This window comes from Megascapheus bottae, chromosome 10 (genome assembly GCF_031878675.1).
Source record: "Megascapheus bottae isolate mThoBot1 chromosome 10, mThoBot2.hap1, whole genome shotgun sequence".
In the NCBI taxonomy this organism is placed as follows: Eukaryota; Metazoa; Chordata; class Mammalia; order Rodentia; family Geomyidae; genus Megascapheus; species Megascapheus bottae.
In genome coordinates, this window is record NC_143518.1 from 26180806 (window position 1) to 26195022 (window position 14217).

The following is a 14217-nucleotide window of genomic DNA, read 5'->3' on the forward strand; positions in this document are numbered from 1 at the left end:
GGAGGTGTTTTATATATATTTACCTTCTTAAACCAGAAGCAGGGCTTAAACACCATTGGCACCAGAACTATACCACATCAAAAGGCTCAGCCTGGTTGTCAGAGATAATCTTTCCTGCCCAGTCACTTGTATCCCAAGTTTCCTACTGCTGCCCTTTTTCTCTTCATTTTTCTTTTGGTGTGCTTGCACTAGGGTTTGAACTCAGCACTCTTTTGTCCAGGATGTTTTTGCTCATGCCTGGTTGTTGTACTATTTGGACCATGCCTCCAATTTAGCATTTTGTCAGTTAATTGGAGCTAAGAGTCTTGCAGAGTTTTCTATCTGGATTGGCTTTGAAATGTGACCCTTCAGGTCTCAGCCTCCTGATAGGTAGAATTACAGGTGTGAGCCACTTGTGCCCAGCTATTTCATTGTTTTCTAAGGACAAATCTCTGAACTGGTTTTCATGGTTTTATTGAATTCGCACCTTCCATCTGGAGAACCAGGGCTAGGTTATTCCTGGGATGCTGGGAAATGTCCCCAGGTTGGGTTCCTAGTGTAGATGATACCAGGAAGGCAGAAAGTAGACAAGAACTACCAGTCACCTCTCAGTATAAATCTCTCTCATGTGGGGCATGCTAAGGCAGCAGGAGGTCATTGAGAGTCTCAGTGCAAGCAACCGCATCTTGTTCCCCTAACTAGGACTGCTAGCTACTTTCTTAGTGCTAGATTAATCCCCTATTTAACTAGGGACACTCACAGGAAGTTAAAAGTTTGATTTTTGGTCTGGTTTTCTCTCTCTCTTTTTTTTTTTTTTGCTTTTAAAACAGGCCGAAAAGCATGTAGAGATATATCACTCTGACAGTCACTTCAGAAAGTCTAAGAATGATGATTTTGTTTTCCTTTTTTTTTGTGTGAGTCTTGAAGCTTGAACTCTGCCTGGACACTGTCCCTGAGCTCTTCAGCTCAAGGCTACCACCCTACTGAGCTCTATCCCTGAGCTCTTCGGCTCAAAGCTACTGACCTACCCTTGCACCAAACCCCACTTCCCATTTTCTAGAGGTTAGTTGGAGGTAAGAGTCTTAGGTCCTTTTATGCCTGGGATGGCTTTGAACCTTGATCCTCAGATCTCAGCCTCCTGAGTAGCTAGGATTACAGGCGTGAGCCCCTGTGCCCGGCTGAGAAATGACTTTTTAATTTGGTAGTTCACAATTTTGGTTTTAATTCAAAAGGTTAATATCCAAAGCATACAGTTGGAGTAATTTCTATGATAATGCTAACAGTAGTGCCAGAGTAATTAAGGTTCCATGGAAAATTCCTTGAAACCATAGCATAAGGTTGATCCAAAGCAGGTTGCCATCTTCCTTAGCTCATGTCGTATTACTCGGACTTCAGACTGCCTGTGTTGGTTACCTTGTGTTCATCATTCTTTAGCTGTGTTCCTTGGGCAAGTTTCTTAACATCTCTGGACTTCAGTTTTCTTATCTGTAAGACGAAAATCCCAATAATTCTGATACTCTAGAGTTTATAAAGTTAACTGAGTTTATGTAAAGCACTTAGTGTCTCATCCAGTACTCAATTATAATCTACTGTATCACTTAGTCTAAAGCAATGTGCAGATGCACCTTGACTTACATTGGGGTCATGACCCAATTCTAAGTGCAAAATAGTGTAAGTGGAAAATGTATCTTATATATCTAGCCTATTCCTAGCTTTGCAACACTACTCACTGGAGATGATCCATCATCTATCATTGTGAGAGTGAGGTTGACTAGGAGCGGTGTTCACTTTTACTTCTCTGTCTTAGGAGAGTACCAGACAATTTGAATATCAATATCTGCATGGTTTCTATTGTATGCATATGGCTTTAATACTGTTGTAAAGCCAAAAAAATCATGTCAGACTGTCCTAAGATGGAAATCATTCATAGTCTGTGGGACCTGACCATCTTTATTTTGTTCACTAGGGTACACACTCTTACACTGTGCTGCAGCATGGGGTCGTTTGGAAACTTTGAAAGCACTTGTAGAACTGGATGTTGATATACACACTTTGAACTTTCGGGAAGAGAAGGCTCGAGATGTTGCTGCACGATATAATCAGACTGAATGTGTTCAATTTCTGGACTGGGCAGGTAAGGAAACTATTTTCTATTTGTCTGCAATGTTATAACTAATAGGAATTATATTGGGAGCTTATTGATAATATCTATTTGTAACAGTGTAATCAGTAATTTTCTGTAAGGCTATACATACAATTTATGTTCAGGGCTGTTTTTTTGAGAGATCCAGGCAAAATAGACTGTTTTTTAAATGTTAGAAAAGTTAAAATTATTTTAGTAATATTTCCCAGATAGAGAAAAGTGGTAATACTGAGAAGGAAAGGGTGACATTGCCCAAAAGTCATTACCTGACTAATGAAGGGGTAACTTCTCTGTACAACACCTTAATAATAAATTTATTTTTAAAAATACTGATTAAAATATTTATTTAAGACAAGTTAATCTATTGTACTAACAATCATAATAGTAATTACCCTTTTGGCTTGGGAGAACTTGAGGGATATGTCATCTTTTTCTTAATTTGTTTACTGTTTTATAGGCACATTCATATCTAAAAATTCATTGAGCTATACATTTTCTCCACTTTTCTTATTATACTTTGCTTATTACATAGAAATAAAAAACCCAATGTATTAGTTTGAGTTTTTCCAATATTTTCCAGTAATTTCTAACTTGTATAAGCATGCAAAAACTAATTATTATGAACATGTATTTAGCACAGCATTCATTTTATATGGCTACTTTCATTTGTGCTTTTAAGCACTTAATGACTATTGAGCAAGACTGTTTCAGCCTTCTGGATATTTGTTACGGGAGAGATGACCTATAAACACATCAGGCAGTTCTGTAACAATGATTAAGGGCAAACGCTGGCAGAATGAATCACCCACGCTATGGAGTGTGAAGTTGGCCTGTTGGGGTTGAGCTGGGCCTCAAAGAATATGCAGTGGAAGGGAAAAAGGCATGAACAAAATCTTAGAGGTGGGTGGTAAATTGGTCCCCCCCCCTCTCTCTCTTTTTGTGAGTCATGCGGCTTTTACTCTGCCTGGGCGTTGTCCCTGAGCTCTTCAGCTCAAGGCAACCACCCTACCCTTGAGCCAAGCCCCATTTCCCATTTTCTAGAGGTTAATTGGAGATAAAAAACTCAGATCCTTTTGTGCCTGGGCTGTCTTTGAACCTCGATCCTCAGATCTCAGCCTCCTGAGTAGCTAGGATTACAGGTATGTGCTACTGCGACTGGCCACATGGTCTCTTGGAGGACATGTGCTAACATTGCCTTACTGGAAGAGTAAGTCAGAGTTTCCACACATCAGCTTTAGCACAGATGAAATAATAGAAGGGTTTCAACGCTGTTGTCTGTTTCCACTTGAAATGTACAAGACCTTGAACAAAGTACTGAAATTCTCTGTATCTGACTTTTCTCAACAAAGGGGACCAATCATAGTTCCTTCCTCCTAAGAGAAGCCAAAAAGCACTTAGCAAAATACCTGTCATGTGATCAATACTGAAATGCCAGGCCAAGGCATCTTAGCTTTATCTTAGGAGCCACTTTAGTTAAGGATAGATTTTTTTTAGCAGAATAGAAATCCAGACCTTTTTTTTTTTTTTTTGCCAGTCCTGGGCTTAAGCTCAGGGCCTGAGAACTGTCCTTGGATTTTTCTCAAGGCTAGAACTCTACCACTTGAGCCTCAGCACCGCTTCTGGCTTTTTCTAAGTATGTGGTAGCAAGGAATCGAACCCGGGTCTTCGTGCATGTTAGGCAAGCACTCTACCACTAGGCCAAACTCCTGGCCCCAGACCTTTTTTTTTTTTTTTTTTTGAGAAAATTTCAGTAAAGATTGTGGCAAAAATGTTACAAAGGCTCTCAAAGAATTACTTTTACGCTTAGATAAATCCTCTCAGTGATCTCTCTTGTGATCTCGGTGTTAGACTGAACTTCATTTGCATGTGCTATGTTTCATGTACTCTGATTCCTTTCCTCCATTTCCACTCTTCTTGCACTTTGAGCTGTGGTGTTTAACTTTCTTAGGGGAAGAATGTTGGGACACCTTTTTCAGGTACTTGGTCATCATTGACGTCGTGGCCAGCAGTCTGCAGAGTATTTGATCAATGTCATAGATGGATGGACTTTCTAGGTCTTTATCAGGCTTATCTAAGGAGGCTTGTCTTCTCAGCTAAAAGGAGTAAAACAAATAGAGACTTTTTACCTGAATTCAAATGAATCTACATTCTGCATATAAACTTAAACAGTTACTTACACAAGAGAAAAGTTATTATGGAAGAAAGTCTAAGAAGAAATGTTCTATATTATATGAAACAATGGTAGATTGAACACTACTGTCATCAGTAAACTTTTAATTAGTGATTTCTATGCTTAGAGCACTCTGCTTGCAGAGATGATTTGAATATTAGTGCCTTGATTTCCTTTGCTGAACTATGTCAACCTGTAAACCATAACCATAGGCATTTATAAAAGACGATAACACAAAGGGTGAGCAAAGGCAGTGGTAGTTCTCACTAGACACTACGTTGAAAATGAAATATACAACTCATGGATGGGAATGGGAGATGAAAAACTGGGAGAGAGCAAAGGAAGGAGTGACATTGTCCAAAAAGAAATGTACTCAATACCTGTAACCTCTCGGTATAGCAGCTTTACAATAACAATTAAAAAAAGAAATCAGGGGCCAGGAGTTTGGCCTAGTGGTAGAGTGCTTGCCTAGCATGCATGAAGACTGGGGTTCCATTCCTCGGTACCACATACATAGAAAAAAAGCCAGAAATGGTGCTGTGGCTCAAGTGGTAGAGCTCTAGCCTTGAGAAAGCTTCCAAGGACAGCACTCAGGCCCTGAGTTCAAGCCCCAGGACTGGCCAAAAAAATAAAGCATTTATAAATATCTACATTATTTGGAAGATTAAGTATATATATACATATATATATATCATATATATTACAATGGGCTTTTTGAATTGCCTCCAACTACAGTGCCATCTATTGGAGAAATTAGTTTAAAAGTTGTAGTTCTCAGAAAATGATCCAAACATTAGAAATTAGTACACAGTCCTTTAAAAAAAAGTTCGTGCCAATATTTGTACTTAGCTTTTGTAGACAGGCCCAGAAGGTCTTTAAGAGATCTCGTGTTCCAGATCATTGTATGATCATTGTATGACATGGAACAAGAGAGCTGAGAAAGAGCAAATGACTTACCTAAGGGCTTAGTCAGGTGACTTCATTTTCTACACCTCATACACACTGTAGCTCACTACTTGTACTGGAAATAGAAGGAGTAGTATGGATGCTTTTAAGGAAATTCTGACTCAGTACACATTTGCTGAACACCTAATATATGCGAATACTGAGAAGGGAGAATGTTGCCAAGGAGAATAACCTTTGTTCAGAGAAGCCGATGATCTTACGTTCTAAACTCTTTGAAGTTCTATGTTCACATCAGAAATTCACCTTTTTTTGGTGTTTCTTCCATTTCATCCACAGGTAATGGACAGATAAAACAGACAGGATTAAAAAGAGAGCTTGTACTAAAATATAAGTAAGGTGCAAAAAACTCTGAACTAGATCCATGTTAGCAAAGCTGCAGAATAGTTTGTCCAGAGGGAAAGGTAGACAATGAGATGAAGAAGCCTTAACTTTCAGGTAGTGCACTTCTTCTGGAAAAATCTCCCATCCAACTTTTGTCCAGATTGTTCCATCACAAATGCAGAAGCTCCCCTTGAAAAAGCAGATAAACAACAGAGGAAAAATCAGGGCTAGGCCTTGATTAGACATCTTTCTTTCACAATTGGGAAGAAAATCTGGAGATAATTTTTTAAAAATTGGTCAGAACAGAACAAAAATGCCCTACGTATTGTTCATATGGTACTAGTCAAGGCATTTCAGATAGTCTTGCCAATCAGCCAAATATATCCAGAAAACTATACAGTGATAATCATTGTAACATCATCAGTTATAGTGACTCAGGGAGAAGGTCAGTGACATCACAAAGAACTATATTGGAATTCAAAAGCATCACCAACCTGTTAGCTCAGGTTTCCTTCCTTTTTTTCCCTCCCTCCTTCCCTCCCTCCCTTCTTTTTTTCCTTCCTTCTCTCTCTCTTTCTCCTTCTCTTTCCTTAGTTTTCTTTTTCTTTTGTGCATGTGCTCAGTACTGAGATTTGAACTTAAGATCTTGGGTATGTTGGGCAGGAACTCTACTGTGGAGCCATGCCGGTAGCCCTCTCCATGCTCAGTTCCAGTTTCCATGTGTTCAGGACTGTAATCTACCTATTTTAGGCTGGCCTCAAGTACAGTCTGATTTCAGCATCCCAGATAGCATGGATTTGGGGATGAATCATGGGCACCAGGCTTAGTTTCTTTGATTTTCTTAGAAATGAGAAAATTGGGGCTGGGAGTTTGGCCTAGTGGTAGAGTGCTTGCCTAGCATGCACGAAGACCCAGGTTCGATTTCTCAGTACCACATATATAGAAAAGGCTGGAAGTGGTGCTGTGGCTGAAGCAGTAGAGCTCTAGCCTTGAGAAAGCCCAAGGACAGTGCTCTGGCCCTGAATTCAAGCCCCAGGACTAGCAAAAAAATGAGAAAATACCTTGCTAGTCATAAATGTCATGATAATATTGATAAAGTCTCATGGAAATGTTATTCCTATCTTGGTTGCACTGTGGTTCTGTGAAGGTGGTGTATGAGGGGTAAAAAAGGACATGGTACATAGGAAAAGAAGGTGATGAAGTAGCATCATATATGACAGAAAAATGGGATGTAGACCGTGTGTGTGTGTGTGTGTGTGTGTGTGTGTGTGTGTGTGTGTGTGTGCGCGCGCGTGCATTGTATAGTGAATTAGCAGAGGCATCGCTGATAAGATGATGCTTGCAAAGGAGACCTGAAGGGTCTTAAAGATGCAGCCATATGGATACAGGACTGGGTGGAGGAATGGGAAAGAAAATAGTGGATACACTCTCAATGAATGTTGAAGGCAATTGCAGCTGGAAAAAGAGTTTACGGCTGTATGATCTTGGAGGGGCCTTTTTATATTCACCTGACAATAGAGAGTGATTTATAGCTTTGTGAAGGGGAATGGCACTATGCTGAGACATTTTTTGTGCATTATATTCTATATTATACTTCATTATACATAATGTGATATGCACACCATATGCCATAACTATAGTGTATACTTACATGTTATGAGCTAAGCTTATAAGTGGCAAATAGATTGTTTTCAGTAAGTTCCTTTCTCTGCCAAATCAACCCAAATGAATATTTGTTATGCATGAGCAGTTTCTTGACAAGTCTTTGGTCTTTATTTCCTCTGAATTCTATCCTGTCTTGATTTCCTAGACTTACAACTAACACAAATGTGATTGAAAGGACTTTGAAGATAGGATGAAGGACCTTAGATGAGGAGAATCTTATCCTTGAGGAATATCCAAATAGGTATTAAATATGATTACAATTGTCTTCATAGAGGAGACAGATATTTCATACAGAAGAGGAGAAGGCATTGAGTGCTATGCTTTGAAGATATGTGGAAGGGGCTGAAAGCCAAGGAATACAGGCAGACTAGCAGCTCAGAAAAGGAAGGGGATTATTTCTCACTCTCTACATCCAAAAGGAATCTGCCCTACCAATGTCTTGGCTGTAGTCTAGTGAAATGGATTTTGCATTTCTGGCTTCCACAACTGTGAAAGGACATTATTGTTTTATGCTACTATGTTTATGAGAATTGGTTACAGAACACATAGGAAACATGTGTATGTTAGTGTAGAAATGAGTTGCTGCTGTAACAGTACCTAAAAATGTGAATGCAGCTTTGGAACCTGGGGATAGCTAGGCAGCTAGAAAAATCTCAAAGTGAGTGACCGAAAAAGCCAAAATTGTCAGGCACAGGCCTGAAGAGCTCAGGGACAGGCCTGAATTGCTCAGGGTTAGCACCCAGAAACCCAGAGTTCAAGACTCATGACAAAAAAAAGCCAGAATTGCCTTGGACAATCTATTAGTAGAAATACAGGCATTTACAAGCACCACTGTTGAGTGCTCATGAGGAAATGGGAGTGGTAGAGAATATTTTGTGTGAAGATCATCAATGGATGTTGGGCAAATGAATGATACTGGTGCTGTCGCTGAAGGCTAGAAGGAAATGAACATGTGATTAGAAACTGAAGGCAAGAACAACAAGAAGAGCCAGATAAAAATCAGGAAAGCAGCTCCTCTTGCAGTAGCCTCAAAGAAAATAAAATACTCAGGAATTGACTAAGGATGTAGAGGACCTTTATGATAAAAACTTTAAAAACCTTTTCAGGTTTTCCTTTCTCAAAGATATTAAAGCAGAAGTGGAAAAATCTCCCATGCTTCTGGATTGGAAGAATTAACATTGTGAAAATGGCAATCCTGCTAAGGGCTATCTACAAATTCAATGCAATACCCATAAATATCCCAATGTCATTCTTTAAGGAAATAGAGGAAGCAATTCAAAAATTCATATGGAATAATAAAAGACCAGTATAGCAAAAACAATCCTTACCAGAAATAATAGCTCTGGAGGAATATCAGTACCAAACTTTAGACTCTATTACAGAGCTAGAGTAATCAAAACAGTTTGGTATTGGCACAACAACAGGCCTGAGGACCGATAGAATAGAAGAAATCAACCCACAGGCCACATAATCTTTGATAAGGGAGCAAAAAAAAAATAGGATGGAAGAAAGACAGCCTCTTCAACAAATGGTGCTGGCAGAATTGGTTAAGCACCTGTACAAAACTGTAGTTGGATCCTTCTATGTCACCCTGCACCAGGATTAACTCCAAATGGATCAAAGACCCTGAGGTAAAAACAGATACCCTGAAAACTTTACAAGAAGGAATAGGAGATATACTAGGTCTCCTTGGCACAGGTGGAAACTTTTTTTTCACATGTATGTTTTTATTTTTTAATAAGAATGCTTGTGTGTTTTTTTTGTTGCAAAAATTAGGATTTTAATATAGGTCGAAACTTCTTCTTCTTCTTCTTCTTCTTCTTCTTCTTCTTCTTCTTCTTCTTCTTCTTCTTCTTCTCCTTCTCCTCCTTCTCCTTCTCCTTCTCCTTCCCCTCTCTTCTCCTCCTCCTCCTCCTCCTCCTCCTCCTCCTCCTCCTCCTCCTCCTCCTCCTCCTCCTCCTCCTCCTCCTCCTCCTTCTTCTTCTTCTTCTTCTTCTTCTTCTTCTCCTTCTTCTTCTTTTCCTCCTCTCTCTCTCTCTCTCTCTCTCTCTCTCTCTCTCTCTCTCTCTCTCTCTCTCTCTCTCTCTCTCTCTCTCTCTCTCTCTCTCTCTCTCTCCCTTTTGGTGGCTCATGGGGCTTTGTCCCTGAGCTCTTCAGCTCAAGGCTACCACCCTACCCTTCAGCCAAGCCCCACTTCTTATTTTTCTACAAGTTAATTGGAGATAAGAGTCTCAGATCCTTTGGTGCCTGGGCTGGCTTTGAACCTTGATCCTCAGATCTCAGCCTCCTGAGTAGCTAGGATTACAGGCGTGAGCCACTGTGCCCGGCTCGAAGCTTCTTTATTAAGAAGACTTCATTAAATGGGACTGCATTAAACTGCAGAGTTTCTGTATGGCAAAGAACATAGCTAGCAAGTTAAGTAGAAAGCCCACAGAGTAGGAGAAGATCTTCACTAGCTATACAACAGACAAGGGCCTCATATCTAAAATATAGCTACAGCTCAAAAAAATGAATCTCTCAAAAACAAATCTGTACTGCAGATGAATAGATACAGAAAATGTGGTGTATTTATACAATGGAATTCTGAGTTCAAGTTCTATTTTTTTTTTGCCAGTCCTGGGCTTGAGCTCAGGGTCTGAGCACTGTCCTTGGACTTTCTCAAGGCTAGAGCTCTACCACTTGAGCCTCAGCACCACTTCTGGCTTTTTCTACATATGTGGTACCAAGGAATCGAACCCAGGTCTTCGTGCATGCTAGGCAAGCACTTTAACCACTAGGCCAAACTCCTGGCCCTATACAATGGAATTCTACATAGCCAAGAGACAAGATAAAATAATGGCATTTGCAGGGAAGTGGATGAATCTAGAGCGAATCATGTTGAGTGAGACAAGTCAAGACCAAAGGAACAAAAGGTGCATGGTATCCTTAATATGTGGCTATTAGATCCAAACAGTACAAGAGAGAGGACTCAATATTTGCATACCCAATACTATGGACATGGTATTGGAAATATAAACCTAACTACATAGACATAGACACCTATGACTCTATAGACATAATGTTTCATTTCATAAATTAATATGTATCTATGATATACAAACTCTTACCCTAATTTTGATTATGTTCTAAAAATTAAGTGCCAGTGATTATATATAGAGATTCCCTTCTTGAACACCTGTTTGTTAAACATGTTATTTGAAATATGATGTAAAAATCAATGTTAATAAATTCTTTAATAAAAAATAAATCTGTAAAGAAACAACCATCCCATTAAAAGGTTGGCTAAAGACTTAAAGAGAGACCTATAGACACATGAAGAAATGTTCAACATCTCTGGTCATAAAAGAAATGCAAATCAAAACAACTTTGAGATTCCATCTCACTCCAGTTAGAATGGCCATGATCAAGAAATCTAATAATAACAGATGCTGGAGGGGATGTGGCCAGGAGGGATCACTACTACACTGTTGGTGTGAGTGCAAACTCATCCAACCACTATGGAAAGCAGTGTGGTGGTTCCTCAAAAGACTAAACATAGAGCTCCCCTATGACTCAGCAATTCCGCTCCTTGGCATTTACTCAAATATCTAGAAATAAGAGCATACTAAAGCTACTAGCTCAACGATCTTCATTCATTGCAGCATTATTTACCATAGCTAAGATATGAACCAACCCAGATGGCTCTCAGTAGATGACTGGATCAAGATGTGGTACTTATACACGATGGAATTCTATGCTGCCATCAGAAAGAACGACATCACCCTATTTGTAAGGAAATGGAAGGACTTGGAAAAAATCGTATTAAGTGAAATAAGCCCGACCCAAAGGAACATAGGCTCATTTGTAATAATTAATACACATCTAGAATTCTAACAGAGGATCACAGTAGCACAAAAGCTATGTACGTATGGCCATATAGGATGAGATTAACTGAAATGAACTCTAGGATATGGAAACAAGAGGTTTATCTTTCTACTTTTAATTTTATTTATTCAGTTGATGATGGGAATTCAACCTCGAGTCTTCTTCATGTGTGTTCTAGGACTCTCCCAGCAGAGGATCACGATAGCTCAAGAGCTAAATGTACATATGGTCATATAGGATGAGACTATACAAAATGAAGTCTAGAAAATGGAAGCAAGAGGTTTATCTTTGTGATTGTTGTTCTTAATGTACTATGTGCAGTTATTTCTTTTCTCTTTTTTCCCCCTTATTGTTAATTTCATGTGGTTACTTTATCTGACTTTGTTATTTGGTGTATTGTATATCTATTTATTTATTTGAAATAGGGGAGGGAAGGGGGAAAACAGGATGCTTGGGAGAGAGTAGTGGGAGGGAAACAGGGACAAAAACATGAGAAGGGGTTTCAAGGTTGGAGACGTAATATACCCCTTACCTGACAAATGTAGCTGTAACCACTCTATATATTACCCTGACAATAAAAAGTATATAAAAAAGAAAGTGATAAAAAAAGAAAAAGCAACACTAAAGGCAAGGCAATCTTGTTACATAGCAGCAAACACTTAGCTGAATTGTGCCTATTGTGAAGGGTAGAACTTGTAATGACAAACTCTTGAGTTGAAGAGATTTCCAAGCAACTCATTGAAGGCAAAACTTGATTTTTCTGTTCATAGTAAAATGTGAAAGGAAGAGAGAGAAAGTGTGGGAAGAACTATTGGGCAAAAGGGAAACAGACCTTGAAGATTTGGAACTCTTCAGCTTATCTTGATTACAGAGATGCTATATTGGTTTGAGAACATAATCCTGCAGAGACTACTGGGCTAAAAGATTTAGTCTCCAGGAGCTGGGATTTTAGCCTAGAAGCAGAGTGCTTGCCTAGCATGCAGGAAGATCAGGGGTTTGATTCCTCAGTACCACATACATAGAAAAGCTGGAAGTGATGCTGTGGCTCAAGTGGTGGAGTGCTAGCCTTGAGGAAAAAGCCCAAGGACAGTGCTCAGACCCTGAGTTCAAGCCCCCAGAACTGTAAAAAAAGAAAAAAGATTTAGTCTCCAGCTTGGCAGTGTTGGGATTTGATGGAACTTGAAGAGGTGGGACATAACAGCCAGTCTGCTCAGTGGGGTGCCGCCTGTGAAGAGTATGGTGGGGTGCAGAGCCTTACCCTTCTGCTTTCATTTCCACACATCCCCTGTGGTCATATACTGCCTCCATAGGCTCAAAAACCCTGGTATTTTGTTACAGTAACAGAAAGCTGACTGATGTACTAACATTAAGACAGTCACTTTCAAGAAGTGTGCTGCAGAAAGAAAGCCACTGCTGTATCTGGATTGCTTTTTGTGAGTGTTGAGGAGGTTAGAAGTGTGACTCACAGGTCCTTCTAGCCATCTCTGCAGCTTCCTCTGCAGGAGTCAGAAAGGAAAATGAGATTATCCATGAGAGAACAGTGGAGGCTCTTGTCTAGTAGGGTGCATCTCTGTGATATGCTGGGAGAATTATCAAGCTTTTTATCTTGGAGAATGCTGTACAGATAGAAGCATGAGCTTCAAGAAAGGGATACAGAAACGACAAAATGAAAACATTTTAGAGATACAGGGTATCTCTCATAGAAAAGGAAGACTACATGGGTTGGAGTTCAGACCCAGATTTACCTTATTTAACAAAAGAGGCCTTGCAAATCCTTAAAGCTGTTGGGAAATATATCCTGGATCATCCCTGTGGGACTTAACTGTAGTCATGATGCTCTTAGGATGGGAGGGTAGAGGAAGTTTTGACACTGAAGAGGTGATTTGATGATTAAAGCAGGGATTAGAATTATGTACCTGAAGATGGAGGAAAGGGCCAGAAGACAGGCCAGGAGCCATTAGAAATTGCAAAAGGCCGGGGATGGATTGTCCTGTAGGAGTCTGCAGAAGGAATCAGCTCTGCCAAACTTTGACTTTAGGTCAGTAGACCTGGCCTCTAAAAGTATAAGATGATAAATTGTCTTTTAAAGCCATTAAATTTATGGTGACTTGACATAACAGCCACAGAAAACTTTACCTATCAGTATCTAAATTAACTCGCAACTAATCTATAAGTATGGTAAACCCTTCCATGTATTTGAATTTTTTGTTTCCTCTCAGCAAAGTATTACAATTTTACCTTAGCAGATCTCACAAATTTTGTGGTATTATTACTATTGGTACAACAGTGATTAGAGTTATTTTACACATTGTGCAAGTGTGTGTGTGTGTGTGTGTGTGTGTGTGTGTGTGTGTGTGTATGTGTTGGTACTGACACTTGAACTCAGGGCCTTGCACTAAAGCTTGATTTTTGTGGGTCATGGTGGACCATGGACCAATTGGACCATACGTTTACTTCTAGATTTTTACTGGTTAACTGGAGAGTCTCCTGAATATGTGTGCCGTGACTGGGATCCTCAGGTCTTATTCTCTGGAGTAGCTAGGATTATAGGTGTAAGCCACCTGTTCTTAGTTAAGTATTTTTGTGTGTGTGTGTGTGTGTGTGTGTGTGTGTGTGTGTGTGTGTGTGTGTGTGCCAGTATTGGGGTTTGAATTAAGAGCTAGGACATTCTTCTTTAGCTCTTTTGCTCAAGGCTAGCACTCTACCACTTGAGTCACAGCTCCACTTCTAGCTTTTTGTCGTTAGAGCTATGAGTCTCTCAGACTTTTCTTCCGTGGGCTGGCTTTGAACTGTGATCCTCAGATCTCAATTTCCTGAGTAGTTAGGTTATAGGTATAAGCCAGTGGAGACCAGCTAGCTTTTTTTTTTTTAAAGAAAAACCTAGTTTTAACTTTTGTGTGTGTGTGAAAGATCAAGAATAGTAGAACAAGTTAAAGTATATCTGTTGGAAATATTTTTTGTTGACTGTAGAGTAGATATTTTAATAGATAAGGTATCTTTGGCATCAAATGTAGTACTTTACATTTCTTTTGTTCTTCAGAGATGTGACATTCAGAGAACACACTCAGTTCTCCACAGTGATGCCCTCATGGCAAATTTTTCTGAAGTT

At 39.6% G+C, this 14217-nt stretch overlaps 2 protein-coding genes across 6 annotated transcripts in view; one reads left to right on the forward strand and one right to left on the reverse strand.

Annotated features, from left to right (window-relative positions):
• Nucleotides 1-14217, forward strand: part of Ankrd45 (ankyrin repeat domain 45) — a 33691-nt gene that overhangs the window by 15471 nt on the left and 4003 nt on the right. For all 5 annotated transcript variants that reach the window (XM_090340418.1, XM_090340420.1, XM_090340416.1 and 2 more), the window contains exon 3: nt 1946-2113. In XM_090340418.1, coding sequence (XP_090196544.1) covers nt 1946-2113 — 168 coding nt within the window. The remainder of the gene's footprint in view (nt 1-1945; nt 2114-14217) is intronic.
• Tex50 (testis expressed 50) lies at nt 1170-5965 on the reverse strand. Its single transcript, XM_090340421.1, has 3 exons — nt 5502-5965; nt 4090-4215; nt 1170-1464 (listed from the first exon to the last, which is right to left on the reverse strand). Exons 1-3 carry the CDS (start codon nt 5823-5825, stop codon nt 1360-1362), a joined length of 555 nt encoding a protein of 184 aa, XP_090196547.1. The 5' UTR covers nt 5826-5965; the 3' UTR covers nt 1170-1359.